General features: G+C 53.9%; 4 protein-coding genes across 5 annotated transcripts in view; 2 read left to right on the forward strand and 2 right to left on the reverse strand.

The window, feature by feature from the left end:
* Window positions 1-3,469: 3,469 nt before the first annotated feature.
* Window positions 3,470-11,880, reverse strand: LOC114062090. The gene is made up of 9 exons (XM_027893145.1): window positions 11,805-11,880; window positions 10,805-10,918; window positions 8,194-9,885; window positions 7,463-7,562; window positions 6,723-6,871; window positions 6,449-6,561; window positions 5,884-5,973; window positions 4,669-4,791; window positions 3,470-4,145 (listed from the first exon to the last, which is right to left on the reverse strand). Exons 1-9 carry the CDS (start codon window positions 11,860-11,862, stop codon window positions 3,951-3,953), a joined length of 2,634 nt encoding a protein of 877 aa, XP_027748946.1. The 5' UTR covers window positions 11,863-11,880; the 3' UTR covers window positions 3,470-3,950.
* Window positions 11,881-15,257: 3,377 nt separating this feature from the next.
* Window positions 15,258-19,387, forward strand: LOC114062091 (glutamine amidotransferase-like class 1 domain-containing protein 3A, mitochondrial). Its single transcript, XM_027893146.1, has 4 exons — window positions 15,258-15,442; window positions 17,261-17,432; window positions 18,076-18,277; window positions 18,909-19,387. Exons 1-4 carry the CDS (start codon window positions 15,335-15,337, stop codon window positions 19,099-19,101), a joined length of 675 nt encoding a protein of 224 aa, XP_027748947.1. The 5' UTR covers window positions 15,258-15,334; the 3' UTR covers window positions 19,102-19,387.
* Window positions 19,388-20,520: 1,133 nt separating this feature from the next.
* Window positions 20,521-23,189, reverse strand: LOC114062093 (centrin-2-like). The gene is made up of 5 exons (XM_027893147.1): window positions 23,070-23,189; window positions 21,883-22,041; window positions 21,281-21,409; window positions 20,892-21,029; window positions 20,521-20,696 (listed from the first exon to the last, which is right to left on the reverse strand). The coding sequence occupies exons 1-5, from the start codon at window positions 23,115-23,117 to the stop codon at window positions 20,607-20,609; spliced, it is 564 nt and encodes a 187-aa protein (XP_027748948.1). The 5' UTR covers window positions 23,118-23,189; the 3' UTR covers window positions 20,521-20,606.
* Window positions 23,190-23,381: 192 nt separating this feature from the next.
* NSDHL (NAD(P) dependent steroid dehydrogenase-like) overlaps window positions 23,382-23,683 on the forward strand; it is an 11,458-nt gene continuing 11,156 nt past the window's right edge. Inside the window, exon 1 of one of the 2 annotated variants that reach the window (XM_027893169.1) lies at window positions 23,382-23,415. The gene's annotated coding sequence lies outside the window, so the exon portion shown is untranslated. Of the gene's footprint in view, window positions 23,416-23,624; window positions 23,644-23,683 lie in introns of those variants that run through there. The other variant, XM_027893171.1, reaches the window with a different exon arrangement.

The following is a 23,683-nucleotide window of genomic DNA, read 5'->3' on the forward strand; positions in this document are numbered from 1 at the left end:
GTAGGACTTGGTTTGTTTTGCAAGCGAAGGCAGGAGGGCCTGGAGCAATTTTAGGGGTGGGAAGGAGGAGGATCTGTGGTACCCCTTGGGTCGTGGAGAATCTGATAACCCAGTGTGGGACAACAGGATCCTTGGGAAGGGTGCAGGGGGTGGGATGCCAGAGGGGAATTTTGAGGAGATAAGGTGAGAGTGACTCTACTCAGGGGTAGAGTTGGTGCTGCTGGTCCTCACCCACCCTCCAGGTTGTGAGGAAGAGTGTCCTGAAAGGAAACCTGGGCACATCCTGCTCCTTTAGGGACCTGTCCCTGGCTGCACAAGGTCCTGGTGAGAATGATTATGAGCATCCACACGAATCCAGAAGCTCAGAGAGCAATGGTTTGGTGTAAACCAGCAGTGGCACACGGGAGCTCAGAGGAGGAAGGATGTTGCAGGACCTCCAGGAATCACTGCTGTGTCAGAGAAGGGATTTAGAGCCGGGTATTTACTGAAGCTCAGCAATAATAAATAAGCCGTTTCTTCATTGTTTGTGGTATTTTCTCCCAAAAGCTACAGAACTGATTATCTGGGGGGGGTTGTAGCAATAAACCTAGGCCCTTCCTGGCATGGGGAGGAGGAGCAGGAAGAACAAAGTGAGGTGAGTGGGACATAAACCCACTGCAGGTCATGGCCCTCAACTGGGTTTGACTGAAGATCACCCAGTCAAGCAGGACTTTGCTCCTGCCTTTTCCTCCACCCCACATCCCATCCCAAGCCTGACTTTGCCTCCTCTATTTCAGGAGCAAGACCCAAAGACAAGAGGCCATAGAATCACAGAATTAAGGTGGGAGGAGACCTCCCAGATCACCGACTCCCACTTGTTACGTCCCCACAGAGCCCCCAGTTCCTGGTTCTCCCGTACCCCAAGGGACATTCCTGACCCTGCCCACGTCTCCAAGGTTCTGCTGGGCTGGTGTCACCCAAGCTGTGATGCTGCCCTTCCTCTCTGACCCGCTGTGCCCACCCTTGGCCATGTCCCTGAGTCAGTTCCTGTTCCTATGGCCCGCTCTATTCTCAGGAGGGTGAGTTGGTTTTTCCTGAGACTGTGGAAAACACACTTATTTTCCATTCTCTTTTTTTTTTTTCCCTCCTCTTTTCCATCGACAGGGATGTCTAGACTCCACAAAGGGCAAAAATCAAGGTGGGCCAGCCCTTCTTCCTGGGTTGCTTCCAACCCCAGTGGGATTGAAGCGTTGGCTGTGGCACAAAGGGGCCCATTCACCAGGTTATTTTGTCTCCCAGGGTGACCTTTCAGGCCTAAAGGGCCTCCAAGACATCGACAGCGCGACCAGAATTGAATTGGTTTCGCCGAATTCCCTTGATTTTCCTCGCTCACTCCAAACTCCTCCTGTGCTGGATCCCACATTCCCTCCTGGCCCTCTCATCTGGAACACGGACGGAGCGTTGAGAGGAGCAGCACCACAAGGGCTCGGTGAAGAATCTCCCTTGAGGGGGGCCTGGACACCCTTTTTTTTGATCATAACCTCCATGTTTAGAGTGATGGAAACCACTCTTGTCCATACCTCAAAAATGGATCTTTTTGGTACCAAAGTGTTCAAATGTTTCCCTCGGCGCTTTCTGACCGAAGTGTTTTGGATTTGCCACTTCAAACAGCAACTTCTTTTATCGCTCTCCACTTCTCCTTAGAAACATTTTGCTTCCCCTGAAGTGCTGGGGAAAACTGTGGAAATGGGAGAAAAATTTTCTTGCCTTGATTTAACCGAAAAATCACATTTAAGTCTCCTCCCTACACTATTTCTGTCCAGTTTGCTGGTGCACAGGAGAGCCTTGCAATGAAATCTCTCCTTGCCTCACTACAGCACAGGGAGAAAGGGTTCCCCCAGCGTCCTGAGCCTGCAGTCCACATTTTCTGTGAGCAAAAAACAAACACCAGAGAGAGAAAGAGGAAAAACTGGCCCCGGGTGAGATGTCAGGTGAAGAATCCCTTGCTTTTAAGCCACTTTGAATTTGTGGCACGCTGAAACACCTCGTTATTTGGCACATTTAAGCTGGGGCCGTTTCCTCACACCAAAACGCTTCATCCTCTCTCCAAATTCACACTTCTTACTGTATTCCCTCAGATTTTGGGATTTAGGGGTTTTATTTTGCTGAGTTAAGGGTTGAAATTTAGCCCTGCTGTGCTGGAACCAGGGGTTGGGTGTGAGGAGTTATCTTCCCTCTCTCTCTCTTCTTCCCCACCCAGGGAAGCATCACAATTTGATTCTGTCCTAAGATCCTTTTTGGACCCTTCATGGCCAGGGACCCCCCCCTCCCCACACACACATTGACATCCAGAACCTGGTGACCCACCAGGTTTTTGCCAAGTTCTTGCCGTAGATGATTGCACAGGGATGGTTTCAGTAGATTGAAAATCTTTTATTGCTTTCTAAAAACCAGTTGTAATAAACTCCAAAGAGATACAGGAAGTAGACCAGCAATATTATTTAACAAACTCAATTAATCTGGACTTTTCTCTGCAGGAAGAGAGCCAGCTCTGTGAGAACAAGCTGAGAAGACCTGGTTTGGCTGTAGTTTGTAGAGGTTGAGCTCCTCTGACTGCACAGCATTTGTCCTTGGATTCCAGCACAACTCCAGGTGAAACCAATGACTCAAAGGATTGGTTTCAGCTGGAGTTTGATCAGCACCTTGCACCTGAATCAGGTAAAGAATAAGATCAGCAGTTTTTGGAGGTGAAACAAGCAACAGTTTGCCAAGGGAAAACCCACCATGAAGGTTTGAAACTCTCTTTCCATCTCCTCCTGGTCAGCAGCTCCCACTCTGCACTGAATTCATCTACCCTGCCTGTCCTTCCTAAAGAGTCTCCCCCCATCCCATCTCCATGATGCCATCAAGATCATGGGTGAGGGCACATTTCCAGCTCCTCTGGTTTGTTCCCCATATTTCATGAGTCTGCACAGAAATTGGGCCCCTGGTGAGGACAAATGATTGCCTGGAGTGGCTGCAATTCCTCCCCCTGATCCTGGGAAATCTGCCCTCTGGAAGAGCCGTGCCAAGAGATGTGAGCAGATGGGCTGTAAGGCCAGAGACCAGCTCCTGGCCTCCTCAGACACCTGGAGATTGCCCTCCTGAAATTCAGCCTTGGCAGAGAAGGGGAAGGGAGGGGAGAGTCTTCCCTAATTCTCCAGCACCTCTAAGGATCTATTATTGGAGTCACCAAAAAGGTCATTCCCCCCTGACTGTGACTGTGACATGCAGCAGATGGCAGCCAGGGAATGGCACTGCTTTAGAGTGTTGGGCTCTCCCAGCAGAGGAAAGACTCCCAAAAGGGGGTCAGAGGAGGTGACCCCCATTCTAAAGAAGACAAGGCAGAAGACCCCCCCATCCCACCACCCTCTGCCTCCCCAATTTCAGCAAGTCCACTGTGCCCACAGCACAGCACCCGAGCACAGCTTCCCCCTCCCTCTGCCCCTTCACGTGGCACTGGGGGACAATGGCTTAGTGGTGGCCTTGGCAGCCCTGAGGGAAGGGTTGAACTTGCTGATTGGAATGGTCTTTTTGCACCTCACTGACTGGGCGATTCAAGTTTCATGCAGTGTTTTCCCCCCACCCCCTAATTCTGAAACACTTCACCTCCCTCCGTGCCCCAAACCGAAAAGGATCACCTCCCAGTGAAAGGAATAAAGCTCTGGCACTCTGGGGCCAGCCTGGCACCAAAATAATCCTTGCTTTGGTCATGTCTGCCCTCCAGTGAAAGCTGGCAGTGTCCCTCAAGTGAAAATTTTCCTCCTGGGTGACTGTGGTTTGCCAGCCAGCACCGGGATATTTTAGCAGTGTCCAGAGAAAGAGGAATGAATCACCCCCACAGCTGGAAAACCTCTCCCAGTCCCCAATGATAGGTCATTTTCCAGCAAATGGTTTCCCACTGAGCAGGGCATGGCTGGAGCTGCCTGGGCTCAGAGGCGAGTGTGATGCTCACAGTCGTCCTCAGGGGGCTGTGCTGGCCCTGTCCCCACCCAGGCAGCCCTGCCCATCCCGTTGGGCACAGCGTGGCTACAACCCAGGGCTTCCTCGTGGCCTTTCACGGGGCCAGTGCCACTGTTGGGGGCCACCTGGTGCTTCTTCTGCACCTGCTCCAGTATCTGCAGCACCTGGAAGGAGCAAACACGGCTGTGAGCGGGTCAGCAGCTGAAATAACCACAGAATCATGAAAGTGTGGATGGAAGGGACCTTTAAAGGTCATCCAGGCCCTTTAAAGATCATCCAGCCCAACCCTCTGCCACGGGCAGGGACATCTTCAGCTAGATCTTCTCTTCCAAGCTTTGTGTCTGGGCTCAGTTTTGGGATGACACCCATTTCTGTCTGCTCAGCAGTCTCTGGGAAGGGTGTGCACGGAGTGCCTGTCCCATGGAGGCCCCCTGGATCTTGGAGCTCTTTCCATGGATGAATCAGCCTCACCTTGCTCCCAGAGGAGCGCACAGAGGTGTGAGGGCGGCCTGGAGCAGGATCAGGACAGAGCCACGTGCAGCTCTGCTGTTCTCCTTCCCACCCCCCCTGTGACAGCTCCTCACGCTGCCATAGATTTCTCCATCTCCTTATAAAGCTGAGAAACCCCCAGCCTGGAACCCACTTGATGGAGAAAGGGAAGAGGAGTAAAATCCAGGTGAATTTTACCTGAGACTTGGGGACGAGGCCGACTCTGAAGAAGCCAATGTTCCCACTGTCGATTTTGGTGCAGTCCACCACGGTGGAGGCGATGTTCTCTGGAGAGGGCCCGTCACAAAGGACTGCATCCACCTGGAGAGCAAGATTTCCACACCAAAATCCCTTCAGGCACTTGGGGAAAAAAGGTTTCCCCTCTCAACAGCAAGTAATTATTATCCAAGGCAATATTGCTCCTTCCTTCCCCACACCAGCAAAAGTGGGGGGTGAAGGAACTTCAGAGCAAAGCCAGAGAGGGCTCTGTGGGTGCAGGGCAGCAGAACAGCAAAGACAGGTTTGCACCAGCTGAGAGGCTTTGAAGAAGTCCCATCCACCAAGAAAATGGGTGTAAACCCAGCTTTTTGAGGAGTTACCAGTGAGAGATTTGTACCAGCTGTTGTTTAAAACTGCCCTCCCTGAAATGCCACAAAGTGTGGAACTCTCGGGATTTAGCGGTGAAATCATGGAATTATGGAATATCCTGAGTTGGGAGGGACCCCCAAGGATCATCCAGTCCCACTCCTGGCCCTGCACAGACACCCCAACAATCCCCCCTGTCCCTCAGAGCGTTGTCCAAACCCTCCTGCAGCTCTGGCAGCCTTGGGGCTGTGCCCACTGCCCTGGGGAGCCTGTTCAGTGCCAACCACCCTCTGGGGGAAGAACCTTTCCCTGAGATCCACCCTGAGCCAACTGAAGACAATGAATGTCCCTTGACCATGGTACTTCCAGAATGTGGGAAAGTCCTAAAAGCCAGGAATATTTTGAAGCTTGGCACCAGTTTTAGAGCAGCCCCAGCTTTAAATGGGAATCCCCTGTGCTCTCACAGCCCAGTGCCAGCTGGAGCCCTGGCACAGCCAGGCATCAGGGTTTGATTGCTCGTAAGAAAAGGAGGGTTTTTTTGTTGCTCATCTCACCCTGTGCTGGAAGATAAACAGCATCACATTGCCAAGCTATAACTACACAGTGCAAATCACAACAATTCTGGTTTCCAACCAAGCCCTGGAGCTTAAAATGTTCTTTTACTGTGACACCAACACAAGGAGCATCCATGAGATGTTTTGTTTTGTTTTTTTTTTTAAAGAGATGCTTTCCAAGATTCTTGATACCATCCCTTGGTTTGCCTACTGGGATCAAAGTGGTTGTGTCCTTCCATGCCCACACCCCTTGGGAGCAGAGAGCCCCTCTTACCTTGTCCCCCAGCTTGGCATACACTTGGTTGTGGTGGGTGGTGTCGGCCTCTCCCGTTGGGTTGGCTGATGTGACCACAATGGGCCCGACCTGGGCAGAGAAAAACGGGAATGAGAGCTCTGAGCAGGTCCTGCCGGATCAAACAGGCAGCTTGAGCTCAAAACTTCACTCCTGAGTGTCTGTGGCTCCAAAGAGAGCTTGGTGGGGCTCACCCAGGTACAACTCCTGCTTTGGAGGCAACTGCAGTCCCACCAAACTGTGTTGGGGTGTCTGATACTCGGTTAAATTGGGGCTTGCTGAAGAGGATCATGAAACAGCTTTTTGTTTTCCAAAGGCCTACAATGTCTGTCCTAGGGTATCCCGGTCCCTCTGGCCACTTTCTGGACCTTCTGAAGCTCCTGTGGCCTCAGCTGAGCCTGTGCTTGCAAGGGCAGTGCAGGAAATAAGACAGAATGTCTGTTCATGGCCTTTTTTTCCTGGCTTTCTGACCTGGTGGTTGCTCCTTTTACCCTCTTTGCTGCCATAAAATCAGTCCCAGCCGGGCTGAGCCTGCTGTGGCACTCACCAGGTCGATGAGGTGCGTGGTGACAGAGCAGTCGGGGATGCGGATGGCGACACTCTGAGGGGTCCCCACGTACTTAGCAGAGTCCTTCATTCCCAGGAAATCCACCCACTCACCTGCAGAAGAGTCAAGGGGCACTTATGGAGGTAGATCAGTCCAAACACAGCGATCTCACTGGGAGTGTCTCCACGGGACATCTCCAGGATAACTCCATGGAGATGGAGTTTCCAAGCCAAAGCTCTCTCCAGAGAACTCGGAATCAAGAGCTCTTCCTCACCTCTGGGAACCACCAAGCTGATGGGAGATGGCCAGGCAGCCTCCATGAAGTCCCAGAGGAGGGGAGTGAACAGATGCTTGGCAGGTTCCAGTTGCTTGAGGCTGGAAATCCAGAGGGACATGGGGCGATCCTGAGCCTGGCGCTTGGACCTGGAAAAGGGGGGAGAAAAGAGGAGTCTGGAATTCAGAGGGGGATTTAACTTGAAGATGAAAAGGCAACTGTGTTAGTGAGAGCTAGAGCTAAGACAAGGTGTGAAGGCTCTGCCCCAGGGCACCAGTCTGTAGTAAAAGCAGGACTGTTCAACCATGACTATTCCCAACCAGGAATGTTTTCTCCAAATCAAGGTTTTCCAGAGGGATGGGTGGAAATCCCAATTTCTAAGGAAACCCCGCCAATATGGGGGAGGGTCTCACCTGCTCACAAAAGTCCAAGCAAGAGCCTGTTGTCCCAAGAGAGGTTTTGGATGTGACAACATGTGCCTCCAAATCTATGGAATAACCCCCTGCCCCGCCTGCCACTCTCTAGGTTTCTGGTGGTCCCCAATTTACAAAGCTCCACCCCCTGCCAGGAGCAGCTCCTAGAAGACAATTACAGCTCTATTCTCCCCTTCCCTCATCTGGGTCTTCTCCCCCACCTTGCTGTTCCCACCAAGGCAGAGCTGCCTTGCCCTTGACCGGCTGCAGCCAGCGCCCCCCAGCAGCTCTGAGTTCTAGAAGCTTCTTTAGACCTCAAGGACTGACCTGTGAGCTTTCTCCACGGCATCAGGGCGGTTGCAGGCGGCCACGAGCACGTACACGGTGTCTGTGGGGATGCCACAGGTCCCTCCACTCCTCAGGATATCTGTGGGCACGAGAACAGGGCACAACCCCCTGAGTGAGGGGCTGCAATTCCCACAGAAGAGTTGTCCCAAACCAGCCAAACCAGTCAATTCCATGCTCTCCTCTCTTTTTCCCAACTAGCAAAGCGTTTCCTCTGGCAGTGCATTTTTCTAGTGTTCATCCCAGGGCAGATCTGGCACTTAGGGGAGTTCTGGGCCACGTTCCTCAGGGCCAGAAGTGGAGAGAGCAAGCAACAGGCACTGGTGCCACTTGTCTGTACAGAGCTTTCAGCGGCAGCTCCAGCTCAGAGGATTCCTGGAGTTCAGAGTGGATGAACAGATAGGGAAATTATATGGGAGAGAATTTGCTGCTAAACTCAGACAATTACTCTCCTAGCTTGGCCCACTTCACCAAAATGCTTCCAGATTATCCTGGTTTCCACATCAAGGCCAGGCTGGACGGGGCTTGGAGCAACCTGGGCTAGTGGAAGGTGTCCCTGCCCGTGGCAGGGGGTGGCACGAGATGAGCTCTAAGGTCCCTTCCAGCCCGAACCATTCTGTGATTGGAAACATGTCCTTTAAACAGCTGCTCTGCTACAAATTCACCCCAAACACCCCTCCACCCCCACACTGTGCCCTCTGCTCTCCCCTTACCTGCAATCCTCTTGACTGAGGACGCTTTCCTGGCGGGCAGGTGAAGGCACTTGCTCGTCCCTCCCCCCGCACCACCGAGCTGCACGAGGGGCCCTCCCATGGGCAAGCAGGGACCCTGGAAAATGTCACTGCAGAGGGCAGACAGGAAGCAGTAAAAGCTGACCAGCCCAAAGCTGAGGGTGGCAGCCACGTCATATCCAGCGGGAAGGGCGTGGATGGCATCCAGGAAGAAGCTGAGAGCCACCAGCATGAACGTGAGGGAGTAAAAGAACCAGGTGATGTTTAGGAAGAGCGTGCAGAAGACAACGAAGCCGTTGAAGAGCATGAAGGCAGCGATGCCCACTGCTGAGTGGAAGCTCCTGGCGGTGCCGTAGAGGCCACCGTATCTTGCCAGGCCCCAGATGATCCACATGACGGCGTAGAGGATGAAGGCACTGCTCTCCAGGGTTTTACCCCGGGCAAAGGCCACTGAGCCGCCCAGAAGCTTAAGGATCCCACCAGCTACCACCACCCAGGGAATGACAACGGTGGCAAGGGGAGCCTGGGGGTCTCCTGTGGCCATCAGAGCAGAAGAAGCCAGGACACTGCACGCAAAGGCAAGGGCTTCTGCACTGGCATACTTGGAGTAGCCCAGGTACGGAGCGTGAAGGTCTGGCCCCTCACGGAGCTTCAGGAAACTGCTGCGGGCGAGGAGGGCCCTCACAGCCCCCTTCCTCTTCCCTGGGGGGATCTTGGCCCCTGCTTTCACGTCGTACAGGTGAACGAGAGCCACCAGGGCTGAGGCCACAAAAACGGCCACGGCCACGCCTTGGGGGCCACTCGCGAAAAACCCCCTGGGGTTGCAAGCCAAGGCGAGGCAGGAGGCCACATAAACCAGCAAATACAGGCCGTCCAGAGGGCTCCTGAGGGAGAGGAAGAGAGCCAGGACGGCAAAAAGAATGGAGAAAACCACCAGGAACAGGGTAGGGAACGATGGCTCCTCCGGCTGCCACACTGGGTACAAGAGGCAGTAGCCTCCAGCAAACTTGAGGATGGAGGTGAATCCAAAGGATGTGGCCATCAGAACATCCATTGCACGGTAGGATAAGATGCAGATGCCAATCTGGTAGGCGCCAGCTGCCCACAGCCAGGGCACCTGGCCCATGGAGAGTTTGCTGGTGATGCCCAGGAGCCTGCAGCCGAACACCCCGGCCGACAGCATGTTCAGCATCAGCCCCGCGGCTGCGAAGGGGTTGGTGCTGCCACCGGCGCCGTGGGCCTGCTCACGGCTCTTTCTCTCGGCCAGATCCGTGCCAGGGAGGGCCATTTTCCCTTTGGTCAGGAAATAGAGAGCCCTCCCCAGGGCAAAGTACCCCCCCAGCAAGCAGACAATGAGGTAATTGCAAGCGACAGCGGAGGAGCCCAAGGCGCGGCTGTGACGTGCGGCCAGGTCGTGGGCGCTGGCCAGGGAGGTGGCCCCGGAGATGAGGGCCAGGACGGGCTCTCTGCACAGCAATCCCACCACTGCCACGAGGAGCAGTGCCACGGTGAAGGTGGCCAGGCCAGGCCCCACGGCGTCACGGAGGTCCCCGGCGTCGCCCAGCGCGCCCTGCCCGGCCAGGATGAAGGTGACTCCGTAGCCACACCAGAAGGCTGAGATGGTCAGGCAGAGGGACGGCAGCAGGGAGGCATTCCTGGGGTTTCTCCGGATCCCTGAGGAGCAAATAGAGACACGGGGCTGTGATTTTTTTCCCCCAGTGGGATGTGGGAAGGGGGAGTTTGGCCGGGATGGCTGTGCCAGCCTGGAGCTGCACGGATCCCGTGGGGAGCAAGATTCCTCCTGGAGAAGCTCAGGGGGGCCTTCTCAGACCCCTACAACTCCCTGGCAGGAGGATGCAGTGAGGTGGGTGTCAGGCTCTTCTCCCAGGGCACAAGGGGCAGGATGAGAGGAAACGGCTTCAAGGGCAGGTTTGGGTTGGATATTGGGAAAATTTCTTCACAGAAAGGGTTGTCCAGCCCTGGCACAGCTGCCCAGGGCAGTGGTGGAGTCACCACTTCTGGAAGAGTTCAAAAAATATGTGGATGTGGCACTTGAGGACATGGTTTAGTGGTGGACACGGTGGTGATGCTGCTTGATGGTTGGACTTGATGATCTTAAAGGTCTTTCCCAACAATTCTATGATTCCGTGATCGTCTGATTTTAATGTCCTCATTAAAAACGAGAAATAATTCAACATTCACTCTAAAAAGTGTGGACTTTGCTACAGGCAGTGATTTTTTCTCTCAGTTAAGTCGATCTCCTGGCATGTACACACGGACACTCCAAACCATGGATGCTGAAAGCACTCTCAGAAAGCCTGGGAACGCTTTTTTGAGGAATCATGGATTCAGCGCGTTGAAACTCTCAGAGATCCTTGTTTAGCACAAACATTGATTTCTTCTCTTGCCTACATAGGAAACATGTGCTGTGCTGACACAGAATCACAGACTGCTTTGGGCTGGAAGCCCAAATTGGCAGCAAATTCCAGAAGGGCTCAGTGATCCCTGAGGATGCTGTGGTTTGTATCAGCCCCAGCACGTGCCAAGCTGTGGAAGGGGGGAGGCTTTGAACCTTCCAACCCCCAAATCTTACCTGCATAGGCCAAAAGAGCCGCTAAAATGAGCAGAAGGATTCCAAGAGCTGTGCTGGGGATCAGAGGGGCTGCTCTGGGTGAGCTGTAGAAATGCACAGCCAGCAGGAGTGATCCTGTGGGAAAGGAGAAGCAGCTTGTAAACCTGGCCCAAAAAACCAGCAGAGGAGCAGGGTGGACAGAGCAGGGAACAGAGGAAAAATAACAGTACAAGATCTGCAAATAGGAAAATCTAATTGTTGTGACTTGGTTTGTGCCCAAAGGTCTCACTCCTTTCTGGGTGCCTGGTTTTTATAAAACTTGAAAATAATCATTTCAGGTTGCCCAGAGAGGTTGTGGATGTTCCCATTCCATCAAGGCCAGGCTGGAGCAACCTGGGATAGTGGAAGGTGGTCCTGCCCATGGCAGGGGGTGGGACTGGATGGGCTTTAAGGTCCCTCCCAACCCAAACCCTTCTGGGATTCCATGCAAGTGTTTGAAAGGGCTCCCCCATCGCCAGATAAAAGGGAAAAATCCATGATTTCAGTTACACAAAAGACAGACACACACACACATCCTTCGGGTATTCCCAGAGACGCCGTGCCACCAGAAAACCAGCCCCAAAATGCAAAGAGGCAGAAAACATAGAACTAGGAAATATGAGAGGGAGTGAACATGGCAAACAGGGGAACGGCTGGAGAAGGGAGAGGGAGGGGAGAGCGCATCCAAATCCAGATGATTTATTCCAACGACTACAAAAAAAAAAAAAAAAAAAAAACACGTTTGGATTTGCTTCCCACCCAGGATGGAACGGGCACAAAACTCCACGCCAGCACCTCGCGGCCAAGACAAATATTTTGTTGGCCGCTGGAAACAGGCGCGGGGAAGCGAAAAGCATCACCCAGAGGCAGCGCAGCTGGCGAACAAACAGCCTCTTTTTAGCCCCTCTGCTAAAGAAAGGGGGGGGGGGGGGGGGGGGGGTTTGCCCAGGAAAGTCAATCCCGAGCCAGGACAGATCCCTACCTGCGGAAATGCCCAGGAGCCCGAGGCAGGAATGCAGTGACTCAGCGCTGTCGCCCATCGCGGTGTGCGCGCAGCCCCGGCCGAGGGCGGCACTGCCGCCGGCTTTCCTCCCATGCTCTTTATAACCAAAGCATCGCGGCTGGCCCTCGGTCCTCCCCGCTCTCCACCCCTTTTCCCTACCAAAAAAAAAACCCAAAAAACAACACACCAACAAAACCTCCAAACAAACTCTTCTGTTCGAGCCGCTCTCTCCGTGCGTGCGGGAGGAAACGCGAGTGAACTCTCGGGCCGCGATAAATTTGGGGCCGTGACTCAGCGTGGGGCGCCGGGAGCTCCCCCCGAGGGCCTCTTCGTTTTGCTGTCGATTAACCCTTGTTAGAAAAGACGCTTGAAAAAAATAAGGCTGAGGGTTTTATTGCCGGCGCTGCCTTTTCGCTGCTGCCAGCGAGGAAATCGCACTGGTTAAACCCGAAGGTTTTTGCAAGAACCCACCTTGCTGGAGCAAACAAGCACTTTGCAAGCCCAGGAGCTCCTTGGGGACCGGTTGTTTCTCCTGGCCGCGGTGCTGCTGTTTGTCCCTGTCACAGCTCTGAATGCCTGGCACCACCACCCTATTTTAATATGAAAGAGCAGAGGCCTCTCCCTGCCTGCAGAGATGCAGGGATAGAAGACAGGAGCTGCATTATCACAGGGCTGTAACATTCCTACACTCCCTGGTAAGTGGCAGTGCCAGGTTAACGAGCTACCAACAAGTACACGCAGTCAGGTATGTTCAATTCTGACATTATTTACCCCAAATCACAGAATCAGCCGGGTTGGAAAGGACCTCTGAGATCATCAGGTCCAAGCCTTGATCATCAAGTCCAGCCCCTTAAAGGTGACTTCTGTCCATCTCTGGCTCCACATCCATCCCATCCTGTCCAGAGGAGCCCTGCCGGCCTCGAGTGAGTGTCAGGCACTGCCAGGATCGCTGCTGTCCCCAGAGGTGACGCGAGGGACCTGCCGACAGCTTCCTGCTGCTTCCCACAGAGAACGTGTGCTCAGGGAGGGCAGAGAGGTGTTTGTGGGTGCAGGAGGGGCTGCAGAAAGCAGTGGGCACTGGCCTTGGGATCCCACTGGGTCACAGGCCAGGTGGGAACTGGGCAGAGAACTGTTCTGTGAGAGCTGACCGAGCTCGGAGGGAAACAGGGGCAGCACCTGCCTGGCCCTGGACATCCCTCCATCTTTTCATTTGTGGGTGAGGGACCAGTGTGGGGGTTGCTCCCACGAAAGAATGGGAACAGCTCTTGTTCCCATCAGCCCCAGTTACAGCAAATTCCACCCTCCTGACAAGCTAAAAGATGCAGAACAGCGTGAAAAGCTCCTCATTAATATTCCTGGGCCGGTCAGGGATATTCCTGGTGCTCCCTCCAGGAGGAAGCTCTGATGTTCCTCTCAGTGGATCCTGCTCCACAGCCAGGGCTGAAGAAGGGAAAAGCTGTTGGAAATGGCACTGGGAGCTGCTGGAGCTCAAATTCCGGCCTGTGGGATCATCTGAGAGGTGACAGACCCGCAGCAGCATCTGGAACAACCTCCAGGGTCCACAAGTAATGCCAAAAAATCCCACTCCCTGAGCCAGCTGGAGCAGGATGGATTCCACTGAGCAGCTGGATCCCATCATGACTCCCAGACTTCCCTGGTTTCTTCAGGAAGACAGTTCCCTTTAACTGTGTTCACCCTTCAGGAGGAGCTTTGAGGCAAAATCCTCCTTCCCAGCCCTCTTCCCAAGAATATCAATGCAGATTAAAGCCAGGTGTTAATATCAAAACCCAGATTAAAGCCAGGAGTTAATATCAAACCCCAGTGTCTCCACCACAATAAATGTGGGCAGGTGCTGCTACCCAGGACGGAACAACCCTGCTGAAAAGTTTTACTTATCACAAATCTCTGTTGCTGGGAGATCTTTAGGGCTGACACTTCTGTTGAGACAGAGACAAGCCCAGTTTGTGCACTTACACCAAACCAATTAAACCAGTAAGGGGAACCAGGCCAGTCAGTTTGCAACAGGCAGAGCTAAACCATGTGGTTTGCAGCAAGCAGATTGTTTAAATCCCCAACCTCTGGCTGTCTCTGTTCCAGCACTAACAGGACTGCTCCTGGACCAGCTGGAGGAAGAAGAAACTACCTGATGGACTTGCAGCATAATTCACAGCTGGTTTTGCACGCAAGAGGAGATAATACACCTCTAAACCATCGATAGAATTCTTTGGATAGCAAAACAAACAGCAGTGAAAAGGCTTTGGGTCTTTTTAATGCATATCTCACATTTTAATTCATGTTCTGGGCAATAAAAGTAACTAAGAGGCAAAGCCTGTGGGACTGCAAGTCCTCTCTCACGTTTTTTGTTCCTGCTTGTACAGGTGCCTAAAATCCCTCATTTTGGGAGATCCATGCAGTAAATGAAGTGGTGAGCCTGTTCTGAGTAACCAACTTGCCAAAGCAGTAGTTCATCACCCACAGGATATACTTCATGTCTCTCCCAAATCTGACAGAGCCCCAAGGAACACATCTCACAGATAACCCTGGAACACATTCTGCACTCCTGTTGCAGAGGTGTTTTGTTCCCTCAGGAAGGATGGCAAGTCAGCCTGGACAGGGCAGTTATTTCGCCAGGCCAAGCTGAGAGAAAGGTCCAGGGTCATCTCTGGTGTGAGCAGAGCAAGGGCGGGGAAGGATGAGCTTCAGACAATGTTCAATCTGCTGCCAGTGCCCCTCCGGAGCTCAGGGCTCTGCCAGTTCCTGGCACCACTTCCCTGCCAAATGGAGAGGTGGTGCTGTTGAGGAAGAATCCAGTTACCCCTCTCAACAACACCCTCAGGTGGGATTTTGGGGGTGTCCTGTGCAGGGCCGGGAGCTGGACTTGATAATCCTTGTGGGTCCCTTCCAGCTCAGGATATCCTATGACTTTTTGACTATGAATTTCCAACCTCAGGCCAGGAACAACTCCAGCTGAGTGCAGAACATCTGCCCTCCAGAAGTGGGATCTGAGGAAAAGAACATTCAGGGTCAGGAAAGGAAATCTTTCTGTTAAGCCTGAGGCAGCCTATGCAGTGTTAGGGTTTAAAAAATGGGGCCCAGAGAGGAACTCACTGGCTTCAACACTTGCTCTGGGCAGGCTCCCCTTGACAGCATCTCCTATGCAAAGGTTTTGGTGCTTTAGTCTGAACTAGAATGGAAAATCAACAGCTAAAAAGGAAAAACACAGCTGCTCTGTTGAGCACCTCAAGTCAGCTGGGGCTGCTTTGGAGGCAACGTGCTGGGAAGAAGATCTGTGAGGGAGCAGCCAGTTGAGGAAACAAATAATATTTATATGCCCTGCCCGTGGAACTGGAAATAAAACCCTCTTGCCAGCGAGAAATTCAGCCCAGCCCTCCTGGCTCCCCCCACCTGCTCCTGGGGGAGGGATTGTGCTATAAAAGACTCCGGGTGGGGAACAGAGCTCACAGCAGCGCCTCGGGGCTCTCCAGGGAATCCTCCTGCTCCGGCGCTCCATGGGGAAGAGGGTGGCTGTGGTGCTGGCTGGCTGTGGGGTCTACGATGGGAGCGAGATCCACGAGGCTTCGGCTGTGCTGGTGCATCTCAGCAGGGAGGGGGCACAGGTAAGAGGCTCCAGCCCCGGCTGGTTTTGCCCCTCTCTGCTCCTCAGTCTTCTCCTCTTTGTCTCCGCGACAATCCACAAGCTCCCCATCGCTTGCAAATCACGAGTGAGTGGAGTCCGAGGGAACAGCGGAGCGCGGGAGCTGCTCCGGTGAGCCTGGAGAGCTCCCTGCTCCCCGCACAGCTCCGCTGGAACACGGGCTTGCTTGGATCTCTGGGCTCAGCGTCTCCAAACTCTTTCCTGAGCAGACTTTCCTCAATGCTTTCTCTATTTTTTTTTTTTTTTTTGGCTTGTATTCTCTCTTTTCTGCTCTGCTGTTTCAGTTTAAAAAACCTGTTATTGGTTTGGGCTCTTTGAAATCCGGCTTTTTAAAAGCTCAGAGGTTAGAAGTGAAAATGGAAGTGGAGAATCACAGGATGGTTTGGTTTAGGAGGGACCTTAAAGATCATCCAGTTGCACCCCCTGCCATGGGCAGGGCCACCTTCCACTATCCCAGGGTTGCTCAGAGCTTCTTCCAGCCCGGTCCTGGACACTTCCAGGGATGGAGAGTCCCCCTCTCTGATGAGAGAATAGACAAGTTCTTTGGAGTTGAACTTGGGGAAGGGTAAAAAAGAAAAAGGCTGCTCTAATACACCGTTAGTCAGGAGAGCCATGCGGTGAGGCTGGAAAAGGAGGGAGGGACCCCATGGAAAACATCACACAGCTCTGAGCCGCCCGCGTGTCTGGGGCGGAGCCGTTCCCTGGGGAAGGGGAAGGGCTCTGTGGGACACACAGGCACAGTGGGGATGTCCTGCTGAGGACATGAACCCAATTCCCCACCCTTCCACCGCCTGTGCCTGCTCTCTTCGGCTCGGGGCTGAGACGAGTCCCGACGTTTTCTCCACAGGGTGTAATTTTGCCTCTTTTCCTCTCCTCGAGTCGCTTCCCTCCTGCCGTTCCCGACCCGATGGGCTCGGAGCACCATCCCTGCCTCATCCCTGGATCGGCGGGGGCCTCTAGTGGAGGAAACTCAGGCGTTATTCAATCCCCGCTTTTCTCGGGAAACGGGAATGTTGCAGTTGAAAGGGAGGAGAGCTCAGCACCTCCATCTCCTCGGGGAGCTGCGGAGAGCCAGGAGGTCGCTCCTCGGCTCCCTTTAGCCCGAACTAGACAAGCCCAAAGTGTTCAGCTGCCCCTCCCGGGACGTTCCTTCCAGCCCTGGCACCGGCTTTGCCCTCTTCGAGCTCCTTAACATCCCTCTTGAACTGTGCAGCCTGGAATTGCACGGGTTGTTCAGCCCCAGAAATCTTTCCCTCACCTTTTTGTCACCCTCCACTCTCAGTTTCTGCGTGTGAGCTTGGAAGTGCTGGAGGAAGGGCAAACATTTTCCAAAAGAACACTCTGGCTTTGGGAAAACAGGAGCTGGGGAGAGAAAACTCCAAGTCTCTGAGGGAGGCTCGTGGTGGAACAGCAGCTCCCACAGGGATCCACTGGCTCTGTGGGGCAGCTGGGACACGACTGGGGCTGCTCCACTAAGGGGGATTCATTGGGATAGGGAGGGAAAACCTCCAAGAAACAGCTTCACCAAGAGCTCCTCAGCCCCCAAAACAAGCAGTGTGGGCTCCCTGCTTTGTCCCTGGGCAGAAGCTACAAAAGGCCTCCCTTTCCCCCCTCTTTTCCCCCCCTTTCCCTCCTCTACCTGATGCCAGTGAAGGTCACAGCATTCCCCAGCCAAGTCCCTTCCTAACCAAGTCCCTCAGCATTTCCACCTGCCCCCTGTGACCTTCCACACATTTCTCCTTCATTCCTGAAGGACAACAGCCCTTTCCCCTGTCCCCAGGCAGAGGTTTTTGCTCCCAACATCTCCCAGATGCACGTGGTGGACCACGTGAAGGGGCAGCCGATGCCGGAGCAGCGCAACGTGCTGGTGGAAAGTGCCAGGATAGCCAGAGGGAACATCAAGGATCTGGCTCAGCTGGATGTCAAGGGGCTGGATGCCCTGATCATTCCAGGTAGGACCTGTGTGGGGCCTGCACATCCACAGCCTTGGGAACAGCACAGGTAAGCCTGGAATGATGCAGGAGTCACGGGCTGGACAGGAACTGGAAGCAGGGATTGGAATCAGATCAAAGGAGAGCGTGGCAATGCCAAGCTGATCCCAAGGGGAGAGGGTTCGTTCCTGCTAACTGAGGGATCCTCTGTGCCATCCAGAGGATCATTCCCTGAATGGAAAACTATCACTCCCCTCTCCACTATCCTTTCTTCCTTCCCAGGAGAGGCTGGGACAGAGAGGGGGGGCTCAAAAGCAGGAAGCTTGGTCAGTGAGTCCACCTCTAGTGCAAGTGGGATTCCAGTGGGATGGGTGAGGCTTGGAGCAGGGATTAAGAGTGGAAAAGTGCCATTGTGTCCCACCAGCACTCAGGAAAGAGCTGTTGGGCAAAGCACAGACCCACTGGAGTGGAAGCAAGGGAGGTGCTTGGGTGTCTCAGCTCCCCAAGGTTCAGGACCTCTGTTTTTAACTCCTTTATCAACACTGGCCAAGCGCTGCCACACCCCCTCCAAAATCCAGATTAGCATTCCATCCTGCAATCCCAGGGAAAATCCCTGCTGGGCTATCACCTGCCAGCCTAACCTGCTTCTCTTCTCTCCTCTCAGGTGGCTTTGGAGTGGCCAAAAACCTGAGCACTTGGGCCACCCAAGGCAAGAACTGCAGCGTCTGCAGGGAGGTGGAGGACGTGCTCAGGGCCTTCCACGCTGCCCAGAAGCCCATCGGGCTCTGCTGCATCTCCCCAGTGCTGGCGGCCAAACTCTTCCCTGGCTGTGAGGTGACAGTGGGACACGACACTGAGTGTGAGAAGTGAGTGACCCCAGGGCTCAAAGTTTAACCCCAGCCTCAGGTGATGTCGAATTTCAGGAAATATAGAGGTGGGATTGAATCACGTTGTCCCCCAGGTTTCAATGATATTTATATCAGTCTTTCAGTGGTATTTATAGCAGAGATATTTATATAAAATAAATAATTAATTATGAGGGAAGGTCTTGATCAGAATTATTTGCTACACAGGGTAGAAGCTTAAAAAGTACCAGTAGAGTACAATATGGCATAAAATGGAGTAGTAGTGCACTGTGTCAAAGGAATTATATTCCAAAAGAAACAATTATTAAGTGGAGATTGAGGTAACTCACCACACAATGATCGTGGGCAGGGGGTGGAAGTGGATGGGCTTCAAGCTCTTTCCCAACCCCAACCAGTCTGGGATTCCATAAATCCTAAGTCTAGCATGGGTAGAGTCAAGCAGTGGAACCTCAAGGGTTATTTTGGTTTTACTTCAGATTTTTAGCTCCCTGTAATCTGGAGGTGTTCCCAGTCTAACAGCCTGGAGAAACTCCTCTGGCAGGAAAAGATCTGGCTCCTACTGAGCAGGTTTTAAAGCAGAGACCATCACCCTTTTTCTCTCAGGGTGGATTGATTCCCTCCTCCCTTGCAGGTGGCCCTACGCCAAGACTGCCGAGTCCCTGCGGGAGCTGGGCTGCAAACACGTCAACAGCCACGTCACCGAGATCCACGTGGACCCCCGCAACAGGCTGGTGACCACCAGTGCCTTCATGTGCAACGCCCCCATCCACGAGATCCACGACGGCATCGGCAGCATGGTCAGGGAAGTGGTCAGGCTTGCCTGAAGGTTACAAAGTCCAGCTCCTTCCCCTCTCATGCCCACGTGTCAGCAGGAAAAGTGCCACCCAGCTGGAGCTGTGTCCCCTCCCCGCCCTTCCCAGAGCGCCCGGTGGCTGCTGAGGAGGGACAGGCTGGAGTTGTGGGTGTTCTGCCATGGCAATCCAGCAGGAATGGGGGTGTGGGCACACACTGAGCTGGCGCAGAGGCAGAGAATGGGTTGGGTTGGGAGGGACCTCAAAGCTCACCTTATCCATGGGCAGGGACACCTTCCACGAGCCCAGGCTGCTCCAACCTGGCCTTGGAGACTCCCAGGGATGGGGCAGCCACAGCTTCTCTGGGCAACCTGTGCCAGGGCCTCCCCACCCTCCCAGGCAAGAATTCCTTCCCAGTATCCCATCTCACCCTGCCCTGCCCCCCATCTAACCTGCCGTACCAGGGCTCCAGTTCAGTGCCTCCCACCCCCGCCCAGTTCCCAGAACAGGGGAATTGTGGCAAAAGGAAGGAATGTGGTTCTGCTCCCAAATAAAACCTGCTGGTTTTCCGTGGGCTGAACTCCACTGCTCATTCTCCTTTCCCTCTGGATCGGGATGTGCTCTCAGTGCCACTGGTGGGCCAGGGAGGGGGAAAACCATAGAGGAAAAAATCCAAACCAGTGTCCAGGTCCAGTGGGAAGAGGAGGAATTCTCTGGTATGAACAGAACCAGAGAATTCCAGGTTGGAAGCACCTCAAGGCTCAGCTGGTCCAGCTGCCTGTCCAGATGGATCTTAAAAACTCCCCAAAGCTGGGCCATCCAGCACTTCCCTGGGCAGGTTATTGCCATGGCTGATTGTTCTCATGGTGAAAATTGTCCCTTGGGAATCTCCCCAGGAAAAGCCTGTACCCATTACCCCCATCTTTTGAAAGGGAGTGAAAAGAGAGTTTCCATCTTTGTATCCACCCTTTAAATACCAGACCATGGGGATAAGTTGTCCCCTAACTCTCATCTGGCAGGTCTGGCACTTTTCCTTTGGCAAAGGGAGACCTTTGACCACGTGAACTGAACACAAGTTAGCAATTTATTTACTTTAAGGAATATCCTAGAAAGGTGGGGGAGGAGATAACACCCATAAAACACATTATAAAAAGCTGATCCCTGCAAATACAAAGAGTTCACCAAACCCCAAACTCCAGGTGCTGGGGAACAGAGATTGGCCCTGGCTGCTTTTGAGTTCTCTCTTTACCAAAATAAAGGGCTTGACAGATTTTTTTTTTTTTTTAATCAGAAAAGGATCAGAATCCTGCCCCAAAAATGTGATTTGTGCACTGAAAGCAGCGTAAACATCTCCCAATCCCTAAGCAGCAACCAGCACATAAACAGGGTGGGGAACTGCTCACAGACACCTTTAAAACAGTCCACTTGGAACAAAACTGACACCGTTTTTTGTGCTGAATTAAAAGAAAGAAGAGACTGTGGGGGGTAAAAATGAGGCACCCACACAATGTGTGCAACGGAATAAATCCAATTGGGCTTCAGTACAGGCTGGTCTTCTTCATGACCCGCAGGAATTCCTGCTCGTCCACTTCCCCATCCCCGTCTCTATCTGCCTCATCGATCATCTCCTGCAAGAGATTGGGGAGCAGGAGTTAGATGTGGGTTGGAATGACTGGATTCAGCAGGATTAGAACCCGTTTTTGGAAAGCTGTGCGGGCTCAACCTCAAAACCCTGCACTGATGGACACAAACTCTTCCTGCTAGAAAAGAGGGGATTTTCCTATGGCTCCAGTAGGAAGATCCCACAGCCCCCAGGGACAAACCTGCAGCTCCTCATCTGTGAGGTTTTCCCCCAGTTCTTTGGCCACACGTTTTAGGTTTTTGAAGGAGATTTTGCCGGTTTCGTCGTCGTCGAAGAGTTTGAAGGCCTTGAGGATTTCCTCTTTGGAGTCTTTTTCAGCCTGAAAAAAAAAGGAAGGGGGAGGAAGTTTGAGGAGAAAAATCAGGAGGGGTTGTGTTGTAGGGGAGCACCCCAAATAAAGTTAGAAAAGATTTGATAGGCTGAGAAAGCCTTAAGTGTAAATTGAAAGGAGCCCAGTCAGCAGGAATTGCACATCAAGGCTGAAGGGAGACAGAGACACAGCCAGAAACCCAAAAGGAAATGAATCACACATTAAAATTGCTTTTAATTTGATTTTTACCCCTTCCATACCATTTTCTGGGTCATCACTGCCAAGAAGTCATCGAAGCTGATTTTTCCTGTCCCTTCCTTGTCGATGTCTGAGATCATTTTCTTGATGTCTTCTTTTTTAGGTTCAAACCCCAGGGCCCTCATGGCCACCTGGAAGGTCAAAATAAGTCATTAAAAGTGCACAAACCCTTTTTCGAAGGTTTAATAATATGAAGAAGAAGCCTAAAATCCTCAAAAAGAGGGAAAAACACCTTTGCAATGTGCACAAACATTTTTCTTTTTGAGGGAAGAAGAAGGAAGAAGGAGGGAGAGGAGAAGCAGCACGAAATCCTCAGCAAGACAAGAGGGAAACCCCCCACCTTTTCAATGTGCACAAACCCTTTTTTTTTTATGTTTTACTGACAGAAAAGGGGTCAGGACAGAAAACACAGAGCTCTCCGTGAATTTTGGGCAGCCTGGCCCCAATCACACCTGAGAACGGCAGGAGAGAGCTGCAGTAACGTGCCTTTTACCAAGCCGGTTTTAATGCTGGGGGGAGAAGGGGGAAAGCAGGGAAGCCGTGTGCTGCTGAAGGTAAGTTTGGTTTCTAATACCAGCAGTCAGCCCTTTGCTTCCAGCCGCACCTTGAGCTCCTTGACGTCGATGGCGTCGCTGCCGTCGGTGCGGAAGAGCTCGAAGGCCTGGCGGATCTCCCGCTGCTGCTCCTCGGGCAGCTCCGCTCCGGGACTCGCCTTCTTCCTCTGGGCAGCGGCCCCCAGCGCCGGCTTCTTAAAGCTGCTGGCCTTGGGGCAGCACGGGGCGTCAGGGCAGGGGGTTAGCTCCCTCAGGGCCCTCTCAGGTCCCCCTACAGTCCCCTCATGTCTCTCACAGTCCCCTCAGGTCCTTCATGGTCCCTCATGGCCCCTTCAGGTCCCTCACCTCCGTTACAGCCCTCTCATGGCCCCCCCAGATCCCTCACGACACCCTCAATCTCTTACGACTCCCTCAGTCCCCTCAGGTCCCTCATAGCTCCCACACGTCCCTAACTGACTCCTCAGGTCCCTTTACAGCCCCTCAAGTCCCTCATGGACCCCTGAGCCCCTCATGGCCCCCTCAGGTCCCTCACAGACCCCTTAGCTCCTCAAGGTCCCTCAGCCCACTCAGGGTCCCCTCAGGTCCCTTTACAGCCCCTCAAGTCCCTCATGGCCCCGTCAGCCCCTCATGGTCCCTCACAGCCCCCGCAGGTCCCAGAGAAGCTGTGGCTGCCCCATCCTTGGAAGTGTCCAAGGCCAGAGTAACCTGGGCTAGTGGAAGGTGTCCCTGCGGTTGGGATTGGATGGGCTTTAAGGTCCCCTCAAACCCAAGCCATTTGGTGATTCCACACATAGGTGGAATTTCACACCCAAAATATGTCTCCTACAAGGGATGGCTTTGATTCTGTGATGCTGCGACTTAAACCAAGGCTGTGGGGCTCCGTGTCCCCCGACCTCTCCCAATCCGGGAGCATCCCGGCAGTGTTTCCGTACAGTTGCTATCATTATCCAGCAGTGCTCCAAGGAGGGATCCAGGAGTGATCTCCCTCATTAACACCAACCCAGAGAGGAAGCCTCGCCAAGCAGCCCTTTATAACCCAGTCTGCTCACAGCCCACTCAGCCCCTCGAGGCCCCCTCAGGTCCCCTTAAAGCTCTCTCAGGTCCCTGACGGCTCCCCCAGTCCCCTTACAGCTCCTTCAGTCCCCTTACAGCTCCCTCAGTCCCCTCACAGCCCCTCAATCCCCTCACAGCCCCTCAGGTCCCTCCCCTCCCTCACACTCCCCCCCCCCGCACTGACCATCCCTCGCCCTTCGCTCCCGGCGGCCTCAACGCCGCGCCCTCCCATTGGCTGCCGCCCCCCACGCCGTTGCCACGGCAACGCGCGCTCCTATCGGCTGCGCTCGGGGCGGGGCCGAGGGAAGTGAATGAGCGCGTGGGAAAAGGCTCCTCCTGCCCTCAACGCTATTGGCCGGAGGGAGGAGGCGGCGGGCCAATCAGCGCAGGGGACCGGGCTGGCGCGATGCTCGGCCCAGGGGGCAGGGGCGGGGCCGGGAGAGTGGGCGGGGTCTGGGGGAAAAGGCGGCGCTGATTGGTGGAGGGCAGGCGGGGGGCGGGGCCAGCTCGCGCTGGGAGCGGCGGCGGCGGTGGCGGTGAGAGGGATGGGGCGGCACTGGGTGGGACTGGGAGCACTGGGAGGGACTGGGAGCACTGGGAACTGTCCTGGGGGCTGCGGGGAGGGCGTGGGAAAGTGGAAAGGCCGGGGGGGCTGCGAGAAGGGGATGGAGGCAGTGGGGAGCGTCTCGCGTGCCGTGGGAAAGCAGGTGGGGAGGCTCCTGGGGACACTGGGGAAGGTCCTGGTGGCACTGGGAAAGGTCCTGGGGGCACTGGGGGAGGTCCTGGGGGCACTGGGGG

This window comes from Empidonax traillii, unplaced genomic scaffold (assembly GCF_003031625.1).
Source record: "Empidonax traillii isolate 1590-97213 ecotype Southwest subspecies unplaced genomic scaffold, ASM303162v1 scaffold383:size710549, whole genome shotgun sequence".
In the NCBI taxonomy this organism is placed as follows: Eukaryota; Metazoa; Chordata; class Aves; order Passeriformes; family Tyrannidae; genus Empidonax; species Empidonax traillii.